Source organism: Corapipo altera, unplaced genomic scaffold (genome assembly GCF_003945725.1).
Source record: "Corapipo altera isolate COAL_440 unplaced genomic scaffold, ASM394572v1 61411, whole genome shotgun sequence".
Lineage (NCBI taxonomy): Eukaryota > Metazoa > Chordata > Aves > Passeriformes > Pipridae > Corapipo > Corapipo altera.
The window spans coordinates 20,981,032-21,004,141 of record NW_020884875.1 but is presented as its reverse complement, the minus strand read 5'-3'; the positions used below and the strand labels follow the sequence as shown (position 1 = coordinate 21,004,141).

At 41.4% G+C, this 23,110-nt stretch overlaps 1 protein-coding gene and 1 long non-coding RNA gene across 7 annotated transcripts in view; one reads left to right on the top strand and one right to left on the bottom strand.

Annotated features, from left to right (window-relative positions):
* Nucleotides 1-23,110, bottom strand: part of LIFR (LIF receptor alpha) — a 53,645-nt gene that overhangs the window by 4,851 nt on the left and 25,684 nt on the right. For all 6 annotated transcript variants that reach the window (XM_027634747.1, XM_027634746.1, XM_027634745.1 and 3 more), the window contains 12 exons: nt 22,893-23,056; nt 21,926-22,100; nt 21,384-21,653; nt 19,180-19,309; nt 17,197-17,360; nt 15,805-15,950; nt 13,080-13,245; nt 12,856-12,926; nt 12,202-12,415; nt 4,043-4,222; nt 2,349-2,450; nt 602-769 (listed from right to left, as the gene is read on the bottom strand). In XM_027634747.1, the coding sequence (XP_027490548.1) occupies nt 602-769; nt 2,349-2,450; nt 4,043-4,222; nt 12,202-12,415; nt 12,856-12,926; nt 13,080-13,245; nt 15,805-15,950; nt 17,197-17,360; nt 19,180-19,309; nt 21,384-21,653; nt 21,926-22,100; nt 22,893-23,056 (1,950 nt within the window). The remainder of the gene's footprint in view (nt 1-601; nt 770-2,348; nt 2,451-4,042; nt 4,223-12,201; nt 12,416-12,855; nt 12,927-13,079; nt 13,246-15,804; nt 15,951-17,196; nt 17,361-19,179; nt 19,310-21,383; nt 21,654-21,925; nt 22,101-22,892; nt 23,057-23,110) is intronic.
* On the top strand, nt 8,892-16,331 carry LOC113943235. Its single transcript, XR_003526253.1, has 3 exons — nt 8,892-9,014; nt 11,611-11,617; nt 16,322-16,331. It is a non-coding gene; the product is annotated as an uncharacterized LOC113943235 (long non-coding RNA).

Genomic DNA, 23,110 nt, shown 5'->3' with positions numbered 1-23,110 from the left:
AGCCTGAGCTTTAGCAAAACTTTCTTGAAGCCAGCATATGAAACCTGAAGAACAGTCTGTGTAAAGGAAAACTGAAATAAAGAATCCTATCAATGGTGCTTGCTTATACAGCACCAAACAGCACAGGAGTGTGGTGTTGCCACTGTAGAGTGACCTCATTTCCTTACACTCCTGCTTGTCCTCTTATGTCAGTGTGAGTCAGGCTTCAGTTCTGTACAAGATGGGCACTGAAAGAATATACCCTATTAAATACAGCCATGTAACCTCCCCCTGTCTCATATACTCAGGGTATCTGTGCACAGGACAGTGTGACACATTGCTGCTTAGTCACTGCACAACTTTATGGCCTCACTGAGCCAGGGTTTTCTCCAACTTTTGCTTTCTATTGAAAAACAACCATGCTAACCACACAAGGAGCTGATTATTTTAAATGCCTTTGTCACATATCAGGGGCCAGTTATGCCAATGAGTAATGCAAGTGAATTATTATTAAAGCATCTTTTTTTTTTAAATAATTTCACTTTAATAAAAAAAGGAAAAAAAAAAGAAAAAAAGGAAGACAGAATAAGCCAGGAAGTTGTAATCTATACAATCCATTTACCTGATTCTGAAAGTCTAGGCTTTAAAGCATCTTTTTCACCTTTTGCAAAGGAAAGAAGATATCCTTTTAAAAACCCTCGGCATTCTTCAATAGGAATGTCTTCCCATCTTACCAATATAGAATCTGAAGAAGTTTCTTCGACAGTAAAATTTGGTGCACTTTTTGGAGCTGTAGGGAGAATTATGAAGAAAGAAACTAGTAAGAAATCACCTTAACATTAAACGCTGAAACCATGTAAGTGTTTATTCAGTTTTATTTCAGGGTTAGCACTTCCAACCGTTTCCTCAACACTTTTTCCCTCGCTGTTAAGAACATGTGAAAAGACTTAGTAGGTAATGCTACAGAAGTCCAACTACCTTGGTCTCATTGTTATTATTTACTCCAGTATTATCTACTAACAGATGCTGAAATAAAAATTTCTCTTCAGTCAGCCTTCTTACAGACTCATACATGTAAATACCATTCTTCCTGCAACAAGCCCTGAAAGATTCTATAAACATTCAGAGGATACAAATTACTTAGCTTTTAAAGGCTTTAACTCTAACTTCATAGCTTTTCCTAAAATTAAACAAACTCCACATTCCTATCATGGAAATCTATCTTAGCTTAAAAGAGCTACTCTTAGCAGTCTTTGTAAGTCCTTATTCCAATAACTGAAGCCTACTGAAAGGTCACATGCACCAAGACTTAAGTTTGACACTTGGTTTTGATCTACCAGTGCTAAAATCATGTTTAAGAATGCATCAATTTTTCTCTTGGTTATCTGTCCAAAAGCAAATCTGAAGTTTTACAACGAATCTGTGCTCTTGTGCAAGGTGAATACATTCTCAGTTCCTAATAAGTTTCTTCTGCATGTTCAACGCATTTTTAGTCCCCCAAACTCTTTATACCTTGAAAACTCCTGATCTGGTCAGAACAGATATGGAAAACTCTTCTGGGAAACTGTTCAGAATTTTTACAGATATACAGATGATTGAAAGTTGAGTTTCTGGAAATATTGCCTTAACCTCACCTTCAACCTTAGCAATGAAATAAACAACTGCCTTTCCAAGGGCTCAGATTATGTCAGCAATTCAGTTTTCCAGGCAAACTATTCTGGCAGATCACACATTGAACTTCAAAGCAAAATGGGTGTTGTAGTTACAATACAATACAATACAGCTGTGGTCTTAAAGGATAAAGTCATGTTCAGACACCTGGGAACAGAAAGCATTCAGACACTGATGTATCTCCAGACCAGCAAAGTTCAGCCCTGGGTCAAACCCCAGTTACCCAGACAGGATTGGTATGGGACAGAATACAAGTACAATTCCCAAAGTGGCTTGTGCTCTGAGTTCTAGTTTTGGTCTAAGAAGTGTTTTCAAACAGAAATGTTATGGACACTTTTTATATTTGCTGAGCTGTACCAAATGTGCTCAGAAGTTTACTCTGACTTGATGAATCAAAGAAGTTGCCTCCTCTCCTGCAGAAGTGATGTCAGCCATGTGTTTCAAATTATGCCTGTGCCTCCAATTGTGAAGACCACTGTCTTCAGAGTGAACCTCTGTGCCACCACACAAGCTGGAGAACATGAGGTTATTGCATGCTTGGAACTGGCTGGAGAAATATATTACAGTTATACACAGAGAATAAACACAAGTCAGTAGTACCACATGGTGATTCTGGTCTTAATCTTCTTCTGCCAACACTGAGCTAAAAATAGTCTAAATTCACTCTGTAGAGATCCTGAATGATAAAGCGCACTTACGCAGCTCTTTCATATAGCCAGTTATGTTTTTCAACAACTGATATCCAGTGGATTTGCAGCCATACACTGAAAAGTTGTATCTCACGCCAGGTTTAAACACAGCTGCAAGAGAAAATTGCTGTAAGAATATTTCACTTCTGAAGAATTATGCTTTTAAGTTTCATATGATTATTAAATAAATATGTATTAAAAAATTACAAAGTGTAATGGCATAAATACCATCTCTACTTGTAATTCCTACAAAAGCCATGCCATCAGATGTGGTTTAGAAGCAGTAACCTAATCTGGCTCCCAGAGAAAATTTAGTACTAAACAAAGAGGATTCAAAACAAGCTACTCAAATTGCATAAATTGCTCTTTCCATAGGTAAACACAAACTGAAGTTACCAGAAATAATCCCCTTCCTTTCCTCCCACAGCAACCATGTAGATCCTGCCTCCTCCTCAGAAATACAAATACAATTTGAAATAACCAGTCTTATTGGAGCAACAGTATGAAAGATATGGAAATAACTCTCAAAAGTGATAGTGAAGCACCCTAGCAATGAACTTCAGTCCTGAACTGACTTTAAAAAACAGTCTTAAATACGCTTCACATGTGTTTGATGAAGACATAGGTGTTTGATGCTACAACATGTAAATAATTTACCACTTTCTGGGCTTTTCTCAAGTCAGGCCTGTACACTACTTTCAAGATTTTTTCTAAACAAGATGCCACTGTGAAACTATACAGAAGTAAAGTGGGTCTTGTAAGCATCCAGGTCCAGCCTGAGAGATTCTCCTGACTGGATTAAGCACAGAGGTGGATTTGCCCACTTGAGCCCAGCCCTAGCAGCTTGGTAATTCCCACAATGCGCTGCAAGAACCATTCCAGGGAAAAGCTCGGGAGTAGGGCAGCGCATCGTTGGACAGACATTGTATTGTCTGCTTGAAAAAAGCAAGCTCTAGATAGCATGAAACAAAATAACATGGACACAGTGTTGTAATTACAGACAGAAAAGCATATTGCCCCCACCCTCCTGGGTCTCATTCCCCCTCAGCTTTCATATGTACACAGTTCCAAGTTGTTTTCCTGAATGGAGACTTTTATACTAAACTCTTCTAAAAAGCAAATATACACCGTTTGAGACAGCAGAGAAAAAATCCTATATCTTTCATGGGTCCTCTCTTTCCTCTTCTGCTCCTCCTAGTCCCACCACAGCTGAGTTTCATTTCCCTGATCTGCCCACCAGCATCTAGAGACCTGGAATGTGCCCTGTTCCAGGAAATTTCAATTGTTGACAGCAAGCCAACACATGGAGGTCACACTTAAAAAAATCTGCCTCATGTAAAAACAACGGATTAGTCTTCCCCCATCCTGAGTAGCACTGTTTATGTTTGGAATCCAAATAAAACCCCAAACCCTAGATTAACCATTATGCATTAGGCTGAGTTAGGAAATTGTTGGGTATCGCTAGAAGAGGTAATTTCAAAACAGTTAATAAACACAGGATGATAAAAGTTAAGTCAAGACTGGTATTTGGATTTGGCAAGACTGTGTAAAAAAATTAAAATAAACACAGTACCAAGAAGGATTTTATTTACACAAGTATGCAGCAATGAAACAATCTTCGACCTATAGCATTGGTGCTGCTCTCACTCCACTCGCTCCTCAGGTTCTCCAGAAAGACTACTAAGAAATTATTTTTGACTTACCAGATTTTATCACTGCATTTGTTGTGTTTGAAGGAAATTTCTGCCAGTCCACACTACAAGGTTCAGATCCAGACGAATGACACCATTTTACTACGTAGCCACAGGTCATGTTGGGGTAAGAATCCCAAGAAACATTAATTCCATTCCCCATTGCCATGGCCTGTCCTGTTACGATATTGTCTGCAACAAAGGTGACACAAAAATCAATCAGAGGGCAGACACTTGTCTATAGGCCAAGATGAAGAAAGCCTTCCAGACACAGCACAATGGCTTTATAAACGGCAGTCATTTCTAAGAACGAGAGGTGTGCATGAACTGTGAAATCCAACAACTGTGCAACTGTGTTGCACTCAGCTGTGCTTTCTGGAGTGCTCAAAATCAGACATAGCCTGCAGCAAATCCTTCAGCCAGCCTTAAGTATGGTGACGAGAAATGCAGCAACTCAGGACTGGCTTAAAAACCACTTTTTCAAGATAAGGATTTACAGCGGATGTCAGATTCAAATATGAATTGACACCAATTTGGCAGGAGCCTCCAGCTATAAATTCCTGCTGTCATTTCATCAAATGGTTTGCTTTGTGTTTCTTTCAGAGTGTCTTGCTGTCACTCGCTCAACCACAGACAACCATTTTTCACCAAGAATCAACAGCAATAATCACATCCCTGGCAATCTTTATGGAGGTTTCAGTCTACCAAGGGTAAATTAAATGAACAAACAGACAAAACAAAACAAAAGCAAGTAAACTTTGCCTTTTGTCTATTTTTCTTGTTTCTGATTACCAAAGGTTTAGCTTCCCTTGAAGTGATCAGATCTGGGAACAGCTTCTGATTCCTGCAGCTTCCCTCCATGGCTGTCCATCAGCCGGAACCCTGCAGAGCTAAGGGATGGTTTCTAAAGGCCACCACAAAAGCAGTGGCCCCACGACAGATCTGCAAAAACAATCTCAAGGTTTTAGTTTTCCTTTTTCAGTGTTCTCATTTACGCTCCCTATTGAGTCTATTATTTCATTTTATTAAAGCTATAAACTATGGAAGGCTGAAGGGCAAGGACAGCTTTTAGGAATCAGTGCTATGAAAACTTTACTCTCACAGACATGCTGTGAATGTTGAAGAATGTCTATTTTTAAATAATCTTAACATACAGCTAAGTGTACAATCCTTTTCTAGCTTGCTCATGGCAAGAAAAAGACATACGATTAAAAAACCAAGTCAACTCCACAAGTGGTTCCATATTTTTTCCAAAAAAACTACTATGTATCCAGTGAAACTACACTTCTACGATGCTGGAAAAGACAATATTTCTAATTAGCTGGCTTTAATTTTCCTATTTACAGAAAAGAGGTTTTACTGACTGTGACCACATGCTCTAAAAATTGCTTAAATACACGACACTCAATTTCATTTCCTGAGCTGGATGACTAGAAATTCACCATGGGCAGTACTGCTCATTTTGATGCATTTATAGCTACAAAGTAGACTAGGAGAAACCACCTACTAGCACTAGAGTACTACTGTGGTAGGAGAGCCTGGAACAACCAGATTATATGCCCCGACTCTCTTCAGAGCACTTTGCAGAGACAGTGACAAATTAATTAAGGCAGAATATCCTTTGTTTGTGTTTTCAGTTTTCAGACAACCTCAGTAGATCTCCAGCTTCAGAGCCACTGCTCTCTTATGGACATTAAAAGCACTTACAGACTGTACACAGGAAGCAGACAGAAAAGATGTTTGGGCAAAAATGTCATCCAGTTCAGTGAATGAGTCATCTTTCATGACTCCAGTCAGTGACTCAGATAATTCTTATACCAACTTGGGAGCAAATCTTTAATGAGTACAAGTTGGGTAACACCAAAGGGGACCTCAGATATTTGAGTGAAAGCTATAAATGAATGCAAACCTCTAGCTGCCATCAGCTATCCCACAGCACAAACCTATTACAAGACCTCTCTGATTCCCAGGGTTTTGTTCTTTTACTGCTGAAGGAGAGCTCTACAAGCACTTCCAATCAACTGTCCCATATAATTACTTTTTCCTCCAACAAGCAGACTAAGAATATACTCTAAGGTACTGGTGTTGGTGCCATGTCCAGTTCTGGGCTCCTCAGGAGAAGAAAGATGTGGAGGTTCTGGAGCGGGTACATTGGGGGGTAACGAAGATGATTAAGGAAATGGAGTATCTCTCTTATGAAGGAAAAACTGAGAGAGCTGGGCCTGTTCAGACTCAAGAATAGAAGACTGAGAGGGGACTTCATCAATGTCTATCAATATCTGAAGAGAGGGTGCCCATAGGATGGAGCCAGGCTTTGCCTAGTGGTGCCAAGCAATAGGACAAGAGGCAATGGGTAGAAACTGGAGCACAGGAAGTTCCATCTCAATATGATGAAGACCTTCTTTACTCCACATGCTGCCCAGAAAGGCTGTGGAGTCTCCTTTTCTCACCAGTGATATTCAAGAACCATCAGGGACAGAATCCTGTGCCATGTGCTCTGGGATGACCCTGACTGAGCAGGGAGGTTGGACCCGCTGACCCATTGTGGTCTCTTCCAACCTGACCCATTCTGTGATTCTGTGACTCGTTCTTCGGAGAAGCTCAAGAAACATTTTGTACAACGGTTTTCCTTCACATAGAAAAAAAATTTGTTTTTTCATCTCACTCTGAATCTCACCCAACCCCCTTTTCTTCATGTGAGAGATGGCCCTGTTTTATCAGAAACTCAGTTGCAAGACAGTAGCTGTTATACCTGTTCTCTAGGTGGGCAACGGGTTGCCGGGACCTTCCCGCGCCATGTGGTTCAGCCCCTGGGTGCGGCCGTGGCAGGAGAAAGGAGAGAGAAGGGGAGCCTTGCCGGTGGGTACTGCGCCCCCATGAAAGAGGAGAGGGGAGCTTCGGAGCACACAGAAGTTTGCCATTCCAGGTTTGGGGGAAAAAGGAGGGGGCGGGGAGATTAGGGTAGGGTGTTGAGTGGGTCGAGGGGGTCCTCCGACTGGCAGGAGGGAGAGCAGGACAATCCCGTATGAAATGTCGCAGGTGAGCAGTGCACCTGAAGATATGTGGTAACACAGTGGGGGAAGGATAAGGTCAGGGTGGATAGTAGGTTCTTCTGGAATAATGGGGGTCCCGGCCAGGCTGGGGCCTTGAAAGGCACCCCCGCCTTGGATGGGTACTGGGGTCAGAACGGTTGCTTTGTTTGTTTGTTTGTTTTTGGTTCACCTGTGGCTACTGCCCAGGTTCGGTGTGTTCTGGATATATTTGCTTTGCTCTGTTACATCCTGGAATGGTGGACAGGACAAAGGGTTGTTCCTGGCTATCTCCATTCAGATTGTTTATAGATAGGTGATAGGAAAATAGGAAATGAAAGACTCGCCCAAATCGTTCTAACAGGAATGTAGCCTGTGTACCCCTATGCGGTTGCGAGCTACGCTGGCGATGGTACATGCCTTCGGTAGGGTTGCCCATGCCAGACAGGACAAAACCATAGGGCCAGATTTAATACATTCTTGGGCAGGATGAGCTCGTTAGCCTTCTGGTAGTCATCCTAGGGGAAGGACAACTCTAATCCCAAACCCGGGCAGATGGAGCTCGCTTAGCCCTGTAAGGCCATCCATCTAAGAGAAGGACACTCTAATCAAACCTACATCCTGAGGACCTCACTGCCACCGTCCAAGCTTGCTTGGCCCTGGCAGATGAACCTTAGGATTAAAGGGTGGGTTCAGTTCAGCACATACTGTATCTCACCTAAAAAAACCATTGCACAGGTTTGAAGGCTTCACCCACGTGCAAAAAGCCCTGTAGCGACAGGCGAGGGTCGAAATGGCAGGTGAAAGGTGCACTGGAAGCTGCAGACCCAACCCTGTATGCAGGTGGTTCAGGATATTGGTCATTTGAGACTGACCTGAGATGACAGTCTCTTGGGGTAGCACCCTGAACAACCAAGCAGCCTTTCCAAGGACAGCACTGCCTGCTCCACTCGGAGAGGGGCCTACAAAAGGTGGCCTAAACAAAGCTCATCTCCACCTTCACCTGGTTGGTTAACCGCAGGCCAACGGGCATCTTCTTCCAATGCAGTCGCACAAAGATCAAAAGACAAAGGCATGCACCTGCCTCCAAAGGTGTACCTAAACTAACTCTAGCATGCTGGAACATCAGAACCATGTTCGATTCTGCGGATAGCGGACATCCTGAGTGTCGGTCTGCTCTAACTGCCCATGAACTGGCTCATCTCAACATAAACATTGCCGCTCTCAGTGAAGTTCGCCTTCGTGAAGAAGGTAGCCTCAGAGAACATGGTGCTGGTTACACACTCTTTTGGTCAGGTAAGCCCAGAACCTAAAAACATCTCTCAGGAGTCGGCTTCGTGATCAAAAACTCTATTGTTCCTAAACTCGAAAATCTGCCAACAGGTCACTCTGACCACATTATCTCCCTACGCCTTCCACTAAACAACAAGCAACATGCTGTCCTCTTTAGTATATATGCTCCAACTCTCCAAGCTGACCCTGCTGAAAAAGATAAATTTTACACTGACCTGCGCCTCCTTACCCAAAAGGTGCCTGCAGATGATAAGATCATTATCCTTGGTGATTTCAACGCCACAGTAGGTAAGAATTCTGAAGCATGGAAAGGAGTATTAGGCAAGCACGGTGTTGGAAACTGCAACGATAATGGTCGACTTCTGCTAGAATTCTGTGCGGAGCAACAGCTCACCATCACTAATACTATCTTTCAGCAGAAAGATAGTCTGAAGACAACCTGGATGCACCCCAGATCTAAGCATTGGCACCTCATCGATTACGTCTTGGTGCGATGGAGAGATGTCCGTGATGTCCACCATACCCGCGTGATGCCCAGCGCAGAATGCCAAACAGACCACTGGCTCGCGTGCTGTAAACTCAACTTCAATATCAAATTCAAACCCAAAAGGGGTAGCATCCCAAGGAGAAGACTCCAAGTTAACAATCTCCAATCAGCCACAGTAAGAGATAGATTCCAGGCAAACCTTCAAACGAGGCTCAAAAACCATTCCACAGATTCTGCAGATTCCTCTCCTGAAACAATTTGGCACCATATTAAAAACAGCATCCTGCAATCCTCTGAAGAATCCTTAAGGTTCTCCCTCAAGAAGAACAAGGACTTGTTTGATGAAAATAATCAAGAAATCCAGGATTTTTTGAGGAAGAAGAGAACCACCCACCAAGCACACCTTGCACTGCCATCCTGTCACGCAAGAAAAACAGCCTTTCGTCTTGCATGCAGCAAGCTCCAGCAGAAACTCCGTGACATCCAGAACAAGTGGTGGATTGATCTAGCTGTAAAAACTCAACCATGCGCAGATTCGGGAGATCACAAAGGATTCTATGAGGCCCTGAAAACAGCATATGGGCCTACATACCAAGTCCAAAGCCCTTTACTCAGCGCTGATGGTCAAACGCTTCAAACAGATAAAACCTCCATTCTGAATCGATGGTCTGAACACTTTCAGACTCTTTTCAGTACCAACCATGTAGTCCAAGACTCAGCAATTCAGTCCATCACACAACAACCGGTGAAATATGAATTGGATACTGCCCCCACTTTGCGAGAAACCCTCAAGGTCATACAGCAGGTGAAAATTGGCAAGACAGGTGGGGTTGATGGAATTCCACCCAAAGCCTGGAAACATGGGGGCCTTGCACTCCATGCTAAATTTCATGAGTTTCTGGTGTGCTGCTGGGAACTAGGCGAGCTACCACTAGACCTTTGAGATGCAGTCATCATCACTTTGTATAAGAAGAAAGGAATTAAATCTGATTGCTCAAATTACCGTGGTATTACTCTGCTCTCCATTGCTGGCAAAATTCTGGCAAGAATACTTTTGAACAGACTAATACCTGCTATTGCAGAAGGAATTCTTCTTGGAAGTCAGTGCGGTTTCAGAGCCAACAGGAGTACCACAGACATGGTATTTGTCCTCAGACAATTGCAAGAGAAGTGTAGGGAACAGAACAAAGGTCTCTGTGTAACCTTTGTTGATCTCACCAAGGCTTTCAATACTGTGAGCAGAAAAGGTCTATGGCAGATTTTGGAAAGTTTAGGTTGTCCCCCCAGGTTGCTTAAAATGATCATCTCACTCCATGAGGATCAGCACGGCCAAGTCAGATATGGCAATGCACTTTCTGAGTCCTTTCTAATAAAGAATGGTGTGAAACAAGGCTGCGTTCTTGCAACAACCCTATTCACAATCTTTTTCAGCATGATGTTCCAAAGGGCCATGGCAGACCTCGAGGATCAGGACAGTATCTACATTCGATACCGTACTGATGAAAGCCTTTTCAATCTAAGGCGACTGAAGGCCCACACTAAGACCTTAAACCATCTTGTCCGGGAGCTGCTTTATGCTGATGATGCCGCCCTTGTTGCCCACACGGAAGTAGCTCTGTAGCGTTTAACATCCTGCTTTGCAGACGCTGCTGAGCTCTTTGGGCTGGAAGTCAGCTTAAAGAAGACAGAAGTTCTCTATCAACCTGCACTTCAGGAAGTCTTCCATCATCCCCACATCACCATTGGCCAGTCAGAGCTTAAATCAGTCCAGCAGTTTACCTACCTAGGCAGCCTCATCTCCTCAGATGGTAAGATTGATGGGGAGATGGACAACAGGTTAGCAAAGGCATACAGTGCTTTTGGAAAACTCCATAAAAGAGTATGGTGTAATAAACACTTGAAGAAAAGCACCAAGATCAGTGTTTACAAAGCCATTGTGCTGTCTACTCTCTTATATGGTTCCGAAGCATGGGTTGTCTACCGCCACCACCTGTGACTCCTAGAACGCTTCCATCAACGCTGCCTCCGTACAATCCTAAACATCCACTGGTCAGATTATGTGACTAATACGTCTGTTCTAGAACAAGCAGCAGTCACAAGTATTGAGGCCATGTTACTGAGAACACAGCTGCACTGGGCAGGGCACGTCTCAAGGATGAAGGACCACCACCTCCCTAAGATCTTGCTCTATGGTGAACTTGCCACTGGCTGCCGCAAGAGAGGAGCCCCGAAGAAAAGATACAAGGACTCCCTGAAACAACATCTCAGCCTTGGCCACATTGATCGACATCATTGGTCTACTCTGGCCTCCAGTCGGGAGGTCTGGAGACACACCATCTATAATGTTGCTGATGCTTTTGAGAAAGCACACAGGATCACCCTTGAGGAGAAAAGACAATGTAGAAAGAATCGTGTCTTGCTGAATACACCACCTAAGGAGTCTTTCTGCTGTCCCTTTTGCAATTGGACATGTCTATCTCGTATTGGCCTCATAAGCCACCAGCATGCCTGTAACAAACATGGATAGAGCCTTCCTAAATCTTCGTTCGTGAAGCCCAGCCATGATGATGAGGTGGGCAAGGAGAAGCAGATCCACGCATGCTCCTGGCAAACAAGCACAGAGAGGTCTTGCTGTGTAAATCTGTACACCCTGCAGAGCTTATCAGCCAGATCTGGAGGCAGATGTTTGGGCTTTGGGAGATTATACTCTTCCTAGCAGCCAGGGAAACATGGACTCTCAAAAACCTTGTGCAATATTATCTTCTCCCCAGGTTCAGTGTTATGAGCAGAAAATCATTATCTGGCTCAGCTATTTCCCTTTACAAAAGCCCTCAGCAAGAGCAACAGTGCTTTAATTGGGAAGCTAAAGCCCTACCTCCTTTTCAAACACTGTCTGCCTAGCACAAGGATGCCAACACTTTACCAACCAGCCCAATTAATATTCTCCTGCAGAGCTCACAGGCATTGAACTGACAATTCTCTCCTCAAAAAGGCACACAACACCTCCAAAACTTTATTCTGATTCTCTTTAGCATGTAACACTTCTCAGTGTCTCAAAAAGAACACACAGAAATAAACTCAGCTCCCTAAATATCCACACCAATGCTCTGAAGTCTCATTCATTTTGTTCCTGGGAGGTCTCCAGAAAGTGCAAATAGCTGCAAAGAGTGCACACTATCACCCTTCCTTTACGTAGAGAGTACGATTGATTGGAAAGACACTACACTGAAAGAAAAGCATTTTTTTCCCCTACCCAGTAGATTTGGGTGGGGAAATAAACACAAACAAACAAAGCATTATTTTTCAATCAACAAACTCGTTCTGGCTTTGAAGGTGTTTAACTCATGGTTGAGAGCACTCACCACTTGGAAGTTCCACGCTTGTTATCCTTGAAGGAGGAGATGAGCCTGCTTGGTTTTTGGCTACAACGCTAATTATACAGTCATTTTTTCCAAGTTTTATCTCTGTGCTGTTTGTGGGTTCAGTGACTACTTTATGCTCCAGTGGTGTCTCTAGCAGGTAGCAGGACACTTCATGAGACATTATTCTCCCATTGGCTTCAGAAAGGGGTAAGGGCTATGAACAGACAAAGAAAAACCATTAAAACCAAAATGCAATATACAAAAGAAGACACAGGAAAATATGAATTTAATGTTCCTGATCTAGTCTGATGTCTGTATAAGAGTATGAGCCAAAAAAGTCATGCAAGTAAGAATTAGCATATAAGTTTCCAAGTTTTTACTTTTCAACTAGGATGTATAAAAAGTTTAATTCTTCCTGTGAAATGCTTCTCAATGCAATGTTTAAATTATAAAATTTCAATAATATTTTCATTTGGGAAAAATATTTGTCTCAATGGATGATTCCAAAAAAAAAGGCTAAGAAAAGCAGTCTGGTTTACTGACTATACAGTTCACTAATTTATAAATGTGTAAGAAAATATTTTTTATACAGTTACATTACATAATATTTTAAATAATATACATAATATTTAAAAGTTCAAGTGTCCTATCTACCTTCCAGAAGATTTTTAGACTTTCTCCAGAAGGACTTCTCTCTCTCCAGATGTCTGGTCCTCTTGCAGGAGCTTAGAAAAACATAAGAGTGGTAGTTTATTTTCCCAAGTTGCACAGTAGACAATTTACCATCTATTGAAAAGTTAGGTTTTTAGACGACTAATTTTAAAATATATGGCCTCACAAGTCCAACATTTTCTCACCAAAGAGTCAGATAAACTTACGGGCTTCTGATGTTGTGTACTCCTCTACCCGGCTCCAGTCACTCCACCTCCAGAAGTGGTCAGCAGCTGAACAGCGCACCCTGAGCTGGTATTTGGTATATGGGTGCAATGCATTCAGATGAGCTGTGTAAGCTGAGGATTTCCCACCAGGCATGGAGATATTGTGCTGTTAAAAATTTACAGAAATTGACATGATATATTTTTTTCCTCCTAGATTATGCTGCAAGTCAGCACCTAAAAACGTGATATTTTTCCCCAAGAATGCTCACAGTGTGAAAGCTGCAGTCAAGCCCTATGAAGAAAATAATGAAAAAGAAAAATATTTCCTATGCAGTCACCCTAAACAAAGAAAAAATTTTCAGAGGTCCACCCAAATAAAGTCATATATAGCACAGAAATTGAAATATGACAGTAGGTAGCACCTTTGAGCTGTAAAGCATGAAAAGGAGAGGGAACACTGATGAGCCTTCAACAGGAGGAGCTCTGCACACAGTAGCAGGCTGTTGCTTCCTATCTATCCCATCCAGTCCCCTGCTCTCCTACATGCAGTAAAACTGCTCACATGAGGCAGGCCAGGATTTCACCTCTGGTATTCAGAACCTGCACTTCCCCTGAGCACATGCACATCAGACTGCCAGCACAGAGGCTTTTTTCCTAAGAGACATGCACAGAAGTACACTAAAGACAGCTTGTTAGAGCAAGATATTTATCATATAGTTTGCTTCCACCATTTTTCCTTCAAAAGATAGTATCCAAATCTAACCTAGGTGACCTCAGTTCACAGCTCTTATGAGAGGACTAGTCTCCCCTATTATTCTTAAAATGATGTGAGTCTAGGAAGCGTTTCAGTTGCATGATTACTTAAGGAAATCCTAAGCCTGGGAATATTTTTCACTGAATCTAATTATAACACATGTGCACCACAGCTGCCAAAAACTGGATTCCAAGTGACTTTAAGATGCAACTAATTGTGCACTGCTAAAGCCAAATGACAACTTCAAAAATACTGGAAAAGCCAGCAATCTCTCATACGGATGGAAAAGCTTCTGAAAACATCCGCAAAATGCCATGTAAAACTCCATAACAATTTCACAGCTACTTTTGTTTGTTAGGGAGAACTCCTGGAGTTTTTATTAAGCAACCAGCAACAATGTAACAAGTTCTGAAAGCTTCTAGGGAGCTCTTTGCTGCATTACAAAATATCTGCAGCTGTGGGCTCTGATACAGGTGCTGGGAATCAAACTTCTGTGCAAGTGTAAGACCTGACTATCTCCCACTGCCCCAGATGATTGCTTTGCTAGCAGAGTTCACAAATGAGTGCACGCCCGAGGCTTTGAGCTTCGTATTCCAAAAATACTTATGAGTTCCTTTGCAGTACTTTATCTCTGGTATTAGTTAACACATGTCATTACAGAGAAAATATAAAAGCTTAAGGCTTACACACTCATTAAGAGCTTTGAAAGTATTTTAAAAATAGTCTTACAGAGTATGCATTAACTACTACCCTATTATTTTAGAGGCACGTACATAATGATTATCTTCAGTCTAAGCTGTATAATTTCTGTGGTTTGACCTAAGTTATTCAAGGCTGTGCCCAACTAGCAACTAAATACAGAGGGTAACAGAACTCTGCTAAAAATCAAACAAGTACTGTAAAAAACAGCCTCTGAGGTTAATGTGCTAAAATTACAAATTCAGACTCGGTGCAGCAAGACCTGACAATTCAGCATGTGCCTACCCAAAATGCTCAGAGATCTGAATGCACAAAGAAATTGGGGGTAAATCTCAAGCCAACTGAACAGGCAGCTGCCATTAGGCTTCCCCAGTGACACAGGTCACACCACACTAAGTTAAGCAGTTAAGAAGAGGATATATTCCCACCACCTACAGTCAGTGTCTGATGCTGGTGTCTAAATTAGTATCCTAAGCTCCTCTGACAGTCAGCAGAGTAAATATGCAGCTCCAGTCAGGGACACAGAGCACCAAGCTGGGCAGCAGCTGGGAGCCTGAATGGCTGAAAATCTGAACCCAGTCCACAAATACCACCTTCTCTCCTCAGTGGGAGATTACCTACTGATACACCCAGTGGGAAAATCCTTCCCTATCCTGTCTCTACATCACCGACATACAAGCAGGTTTAGTAGCTGCCTGTTATGGCCACATGCATGTCAACTGCTGACAGTAAACAAATGAACTATTCTCCAAGGGGAAAGAAAAGAAAAGAGAAATTCAGCTGCAGACTACAAGATCTGAAATAACCACCATGGAAGTCTTCAAGGCAGCAGTGCATCCTGGAACAGCTATGTATTAATAGTTAATGTTAAGTTTGCACCTGGAAGGACAAAGCACAAGGACTGTTACCTAAAGAATTAGCATAAAGCACTATGGACAGTCTCCAAGCAACAAATAACATGGTGTGTAATTTGACTTTGTTCTAAACAGTTTAAAACAAAACAAAAAACCAAACAAAAAAACCCTAAGCCCCCCCCCCCCCCCCCCCAAAAAAAAAGAAGAAAGAAAAAGAGAGAGAAACCAGGCAACAACAGAGATGAACAGGAAGTTTTCTGATTTTAGTAAATGAACCTCTACTCATTACTACATTAATCATTTAATAAGATTATCAGAATGAAGCTCTTAGCATGAGAAAAGAATTTGAAATGTGATTAGTTCAGTGAAAAAGATTGACATCTGTGCCAAAAAATAATCCCTTAAAAGCAACACTTACTAGTTTTTGCTCAGAGTGACCACTGCTAATTTCAATTTGACACAGAAGCCTGATCTCAGCAAAGCTGCCATTTATAAACCAACGCAGATGAATGCTTGTAGAGTTGTTTTCAGAAACAGTCAACTTCTCCGGGGTTTTTGGATGAACTAAAAAAATAAAGAAAAAACCTTCAGTTCCAAGTCAAAAAACCATATTCATTTCAGTTCAGAAAAATCTGACTTTAAAAGACCAAAGAGAATCAGAAGGATAAGTGATCCAATCAGCAACTGGGAAAACTGGTGCTGGAAGGCACCTGTGAGCAGTCTCATTCCTGACACTCTTCTCAGCTGTCAAACATGGAAATAGATTTACTTAAGACTGAGTGTACCAGCACATGAGATAAAAACTTGGAGACACAGATAAATATTTTCCGTCTTACTGACCTTATGAAAAAAGTACTTTGAGAATTCTAATCTTAAGATAGTTGATCTGGGACCTGGATTAAAAAAAAATGCACCAACTTCATGTTTAAATTCAGTTTTTTGGGGGATGGCAGAATATTGTAACCAATAGGAACGTCTGAAATCTCAGCTGTGGTTGAGGAGACAGAAGGAAAAGGGTGAGGAAGACAGTGCTAAAAAGGTGGTCATCTCACTTTCCTTGTTTAAACTTAAAGTCTAATGAAAGAAGTTATTTCTTTCTCCAAACTATGACAGCAGATGATCATGGCTATTACCAACAGCATGTAATAGTCCCGATATTACCTTTTATCTGTTTGTGCTACTTTTTTTATGCTCCAAACGCTGATGCTGCAAAACTGTATGGTATTTTGCCCTATAAACACAGACTGAAATACAAGGTCATCCACAGTTCATAGAGTTACACCTAAATTTAAATTATTGATGTGTAATAAAATATGAAGCAATAAATAAACTTGCCTAGAGAAGCTGTGAAGGCCCCATCCCTGGAAGTGTTCAAGGCCAGATTGGATGGGGCTCTGGGCAACCTAATCTAACAGGTGGGATATGGCAGGAAGTGAGGTGTGAGGAGTGTGTGTGGTGTGTTGGAACGAAATGATTTTTAAGGTCCCTTCCAACTGCAGCCATTCTATGATTCCCAATAAACAGCAGCCAGCTAATTATTAGGTCACCAGTAGCATTTATATCAACACTAGCAGTGTGCACAATCTGGTAGCATTTCTATTGAGAACTGTCATCTCCCTGTACACATCACTGCCTCAAAACAGGTCTTGAGTTATTTTCAAGTCCAAATTATTAAATACAGCAAAAAGCTGGTGACAATAAAGCAAAATAATGAAAAGTATACCATGTCAGAGTTCTTCAAACACCAAACAAACAAATGGTTAGCATGTAGTAAACACATCTTTTTGCCTTTTTAAGTCATTACTATTACCTCTTTGAGTTATATCAACCAAAAGAGATGACTCTGCTTGCCCAATAGGATTGGAGACACCTAATATGAAATCATAGGTTTTTTGATCAGGCAGTACTGGAAAGACACAGACACGCTCTCTGTTCATTTCATTGACTTCGCATGAAACATTTTTACCAGATGTTCTAAAAAGTAAAAAAGGAAAGGGGAAAAGGTTAATTTTTGAATAAGTTAATTTCTAGCAACAGTTAGAACTCTAGACTGAAAACACAGTACAGAATGATGGGTTCAGTTCACACAGCTTACAGAATGATTTGATTGCAGAGGCATAACACCACAACGCAGGTTAAAGTGGCAACAGTCATGACTTGCCCTGTTCTCACGTGAAACTCTCCTCTTCTACTAGCATAACATTTCCATTCACTCACTTCTCAAAAGCCTTGAAAACAGGTAGGTCCTGTAAAACCACCTCACAAGTTACCACTAAGATTCTGACTTAAAGTATCTTTGTTCAGATCAGCATACATTTACATTTAAAGAATTCTTTTAATTGTTTTCTGAACTAGTAAGATGCTACATATATTGTCCTTCTAAAAGCCTGAACTAAAGTTTGTTACCTGGAATACATCCGCTATTCCCAGTTATTTTTTAATCAACAGCAGGAGAGGCAGTCTGGTAACAGACAACACCAGTGGTACATCTCTGGGGGTAAAATCTAGAGCGTGTATCTGTATATATGTATGTATATTTGCTTTAATTACAATCTGTGTAAGCCTCTCATTCAGTAGCACAAATTTAATTAACTTCTTCCTTCAGGCATTTTTATTGTGTTCTAGCTGAGCTCTGAGCTCTCTCCACATCATACTCTCTATTTCAATAGTTCAGTGTGGGCTGAGAACAAGAATGAGAATATTTACCCTGAAATGCATCACATCAATCTTACAGCTTTGGGCTGAACATAACAACACTGGACAACATCCTTGTTTATAAGTTGAATATCAGCAGCGAGTGACTAGAGCTCCTTTCCTTTGAACACTTGCTCTCTTTTGTCCACCTCTTTGCACTCTACCCAATGACTTCTTTAGCATTAGCACCCTCGGTGATATCTGTGGCAGTAACTCGATCCTCACGGCCTCTGACTTGCTTCAAAGCCACCACAAGACTCCATTTCTCATCAGTTTGTGTGACTCAGGCCTCTCCTGGCTCTTTTTCCTGACTGCTCCTCTGGCATTACATGGGAGCCTCCTCGCCACGTGAATTTTGTTAACTCCTCACTAACTTCTAATCACAACTACCAAGGAATCCCAACTGCAAGTGCTATTCCAACCAATGATTCCTCACTTTTAAGGCTTTACATGGCCTACTCCGTTAGACAATGTGGTGGGACATCACTCGACTACTTTCCATGGATGACATCAGTGCTTTCTTCCCTTTCAACATTATACAGGTAATACGTATACTTTGCCTGCTCGACACTATCTAATCCTTAATGCTGAGAGGAGAATGGCTGTAGGCCCATTGCTGTTTTTCCTAGTGGCATGGGAAATGCACCATGACCTGTTTTATAATTCTTTCTCAGTGGGCTTCTTGCCATCTTGCCTAGTAGAAGTTCAGTAAACATCTAACATACAATCTGCCCAGGTTTCATATTAAAAAAAAAAAAAATGAAAAATTAGTGATTGACTTATTATGTACCTATATTTTCATATTGGTCTTATCTGTATGTTGGCAGCAGCCTCATACTCTATGCCCTTTATTTACTTGTGAGTTCATAATGGCATAAACCTCTGGGAAAAGTCATCCTTAATTTCCACTGGAATTTTGCAGGGCTAGACAAGGGTTTTCCAAGTTTAGTTACAACTTCTAGAAACTCCTGGAAAGTATTTTAGGCTCTAAACAACGAAAACTATCACATTTAAGTATGCATGGAGCAGTAAGTCACAGGCAGCAACGTAGGTATTCCAGTTGTACCCTTTTACTCCTTTTAGCGCTGATTAATTTTACCTTTCAAATAAATTGTACTTTGTTCTTCGTTTTCCATACAGTCCACTGGGTCTGCCTGGTTTCCAGGTGCATTTTATTATCTGGAAATTGGGTGTTTCACAGCTCAGGTTTTGGGGAATATCAGGAGCATCTGTAGCATGAAAGGAAACCAGAAGAGTTAGCTGATGTTCTGCCATTCTAGTATGACATTTGGGTCACTGGTTTCCTGAAAACATCACCATTTGGTTTTTCTGGGTCTGGACTGCGTGCTTCACAAATACATGGCAACAGTTACACTCCAACCATACAAAAATACGCCTTTAAAAAGTCACAATAAAACAGATGGATAATTATTATCAGGCCCATCTGACTAACACTTGACTTGAGGATTCTAAGTGGGTGGGTAACCTGGTAAATCACATGCAAACATGTTCACAAGCTCCAGGCTCTGACCTGGAAGTGTTTCACTGAAACTCTGCCAAGACTTTTCTGAAATTCTTAGCATCAGCTTAGCCGATGAGCAATGCAGGAAAGCTGTCGGCTGTGCGTCACATTTTCTAACATGCCAGCCCCAACACTGTTTTGAATTCTCCAAACAAGTCATGTCAAGGAGATGGTCCCTTTGGCAGGAATTCCACACTGAATCTGAAAGTTAAAGCAAGGCCTGAATGGCTCATCCCCTTTCCCATGACTTTGGAAGTGCCAATCTTTTTCTTTTAAATCTTGTTTTTTGCTGACCTACTAGGGCAGGGTTGAGTACCTTCCTGGAAAAGATGGGCAGTGTTCCCAACAGAGAGGGCAACCATGCTAACTTGAGAGTAAGTAGAGCACTTGTTTCAGGTCTCATACACTTGAGATGGATGAGACTGGAAAGATGTGCCAAAGGTAGCACAATAATATCCACATAGCTGCCCTAGAGAAGGGGCACTAACGCAAGAGGTGACAGTGGTAGGCTTAGTTTCGATTATGAGCAGCGGGCCAAAAAGGAACACAGACCTAGGCTTAACCAAGGCATTATTTTTCCTTCCTCTACCTTTTCTTCCCCAAATGTCTCTCACCAGCAAGAGGACCATCACAAGTCCCCTCCCTGTAGACACACTAGAAGAAATATTGACAAGAAACAAGACTTGGAATCCCATCTCTTTGAAAACCACTGCATAGGAGAAACCTATGGGATTGTCAGGGCATTCTTTCTTGAATCACTGACTTAATTACCTGGATGATTCTCCCACAAAAGTGAATAGAGTGCAATTAATGTAAAAATGACATATCACTGAGAAAACATCAACGGCTGAATTCTGTTTTGCATTTGCTATCACAAACTTAATAGACAAAGTCAATGAGAGCATGCACAGCTTGGAGATGGGAGTACACTTTCAAAATGAGTCCAGTTTCACCTATCCCTTTCCTCAACCCCAAGGATTCTAAGTTTCAAGGCAGGCATTTGTAATGGGGAATGGGATTATAATGAACAGCTATCGGAAGATTATAACTCTCAAAATCCACGTGGAGAAAACACACAAAGCTCTAAAATGACCAATTACGAGAAAAAAACCACGAGGTACCTTCAGTCATTTGTTTTAACAGGTATCTGTTTCTGGAACAGATTTCTGATCCTGGCAGAGAAGATGCACAGTGATTCAGCACCTTTAAAGAAAATACTGAAAGGGTGTTTTAGAAGAGCGTCCAGGAAAAAGGAATTGTCGGTTGGTTTCCTCTGCTGTAATTAGCTTCCAAGGAGCTACTGCCCTGGATGAGTATGTTTTGTTGCAAGTCTAACTGTTTTATTGTCTTCATTTGACTGACTGGTAAACAAATGTTTGCATTTACAATTCTTGCTCTTACTCTCACCTTGCCATGGACTAAACCAGAACAGATGTAAGCCTACAGTGATATAGACGGGGGATGAATATTCATATGGCAATAAACTACTGAGTATTCCAGATCATGAAAAAGTACCTTAGAACAAGAGATCAATGAAAGAAGCACTGGGTCAGGTTCTAAAAGAAAAGGGCTTATATGGGTACCTTCTCATCCTCCCAGACTTGGTGTCTTCTCCATGAGCTGGGATTTCCACAGTGAAACAAGTACAATCCCAGTTCATGCTCAAAACCAAAGGCCGGGGGTGGGAGGAAAGCCACAGTAGTATTTGTTTCCTAGCAGAACTCTAAGAGTCTCAAAATTATTTTGATTTTCCTGAGGTTAGTAAACATAATGATACATACATCCTACAAACAGGACAGTTCCCTCCATCATTCCATCGTTGAGTCTGCACACAACATTTGTTCCACTGGAATCTGAGGCACTGGCATTTAGTACTCTGATTGCATGGCTCCGACTGCTCAGCTGTATCATTGGGTAGGGCTTTGATCCATAACTCATATTTGTTATGTTCTGACCTTCTTCATGGATACAACAAAATGTCACATCTGAACCTACTGCCACCACAGTATCCAGAGGAAACACTCCACTCTCACTGGGATCGGTATCTTTTCCTAGTAGAGAAGGAAGAAAACAAACAAACAAAAATCCCACATGAACAATTTGCTATAAATATGGTGCTGATCAGCTAAAATGTGACTGAGAAGCACTCCAATGCATACAAATAAATGTTTACTAGGTTTCATTAACTAGTGATTGCATTATTTCTCCAATCAAAACATCCTCAAAGCCATCAGCCCATTAATGCCTAATGCTTTTTCTCTGATTTTGGCTCACTTCTTACAAAGAAATCAAAGTCCCTGTGGTGGCAAGGGAGCAAACATACCAAGGATCACTTCTACTGGGCTCCAGTCACTCCACTCCTTGAGGCCAACAAACTCTGTTACATTAATATAACAGCGAATCTTCACATAGTGCGATGCGCACTCCAAAGGCATATCTGATGTCCAGTTCCAAGAAAGAATGATGTCTTCATGAGTCAGTTTTGAGTGGTAAGTAACCTGCAGAGTTTTCACATGCAAAAAAATAACAAAGACAGAGCTTATAAACACCTGCTCAAAATGACTTATAATCTCCTAAGTGTCAACAGAATGGCAAATTAAATGAATTAAAGCATAATATCCCGAGAGATTACTGGAGTGTCCCACCTAACTTTCAGTTGCACAGTGAATTTACTTGGACAAAAGCCTAACTTACTAAAAAGCCCACCAGCCAGGTAGACTGTCTGCAAGAAATACCAGAGGGCAGACATTTGAGAGAGAGCAGGAAGCTCACCAAGCATTTAAATAGGTATATACTGCATCCCAGTATCCTGGGTCTCTCCCAGACAGTGAAATGTTCCAAATTTTCTAAAATGTCCCAGCCTGCACATTTTGTCTTTTCTCCATTACTTAAATGCTTAGAACAGAGCTACTAATTGGCTTGGAAGAACTGTGGTTACAAAAAAAAGAAAAAAGCAAGCTGAGCATTCAGAGACCAAGACTTGACATACTGTTGGAGAAGTAGAGACAATGGTGTAAAATATCTGCCAAATTTACAAGCAAGTTCTAATTAAAAAATCCCTGTACTAGATTAAAAAAAAATAAAATGGTGTGACTCAGTACTGACAGTATAGTAGCCAGTCTTCTCATAACTTTGAAACTTAAAAAGAAATTACATACTAGAAGCATGACTAGAAGGTTCTACAAAGCTCTACAATCTTCATCATTCTCAGCTTTCTTCAAATGACCTCAGAATATTACCAAGGGCAAAAATTGCATATGTATTTTTCATAAGGGAAGAAAAGGACTTACTTGTGTGACTTTTTCCATTGTTTCTTTTCGGAGTATCTGAATCTGCCAAACAGCACCCAGTCCATCTGGGAAGACCGATCCATTATCACTCCACTTCAGATTTAATGTGGAAGTTGAAAAGTCAGGTGTTAAACTAAGAATGCGTGGAGTGACAGGAATAAACACTTGAAAAAGAGAGGGAGAAAAAACCCCATACTCAAGTCATTAGTCAGCAACAC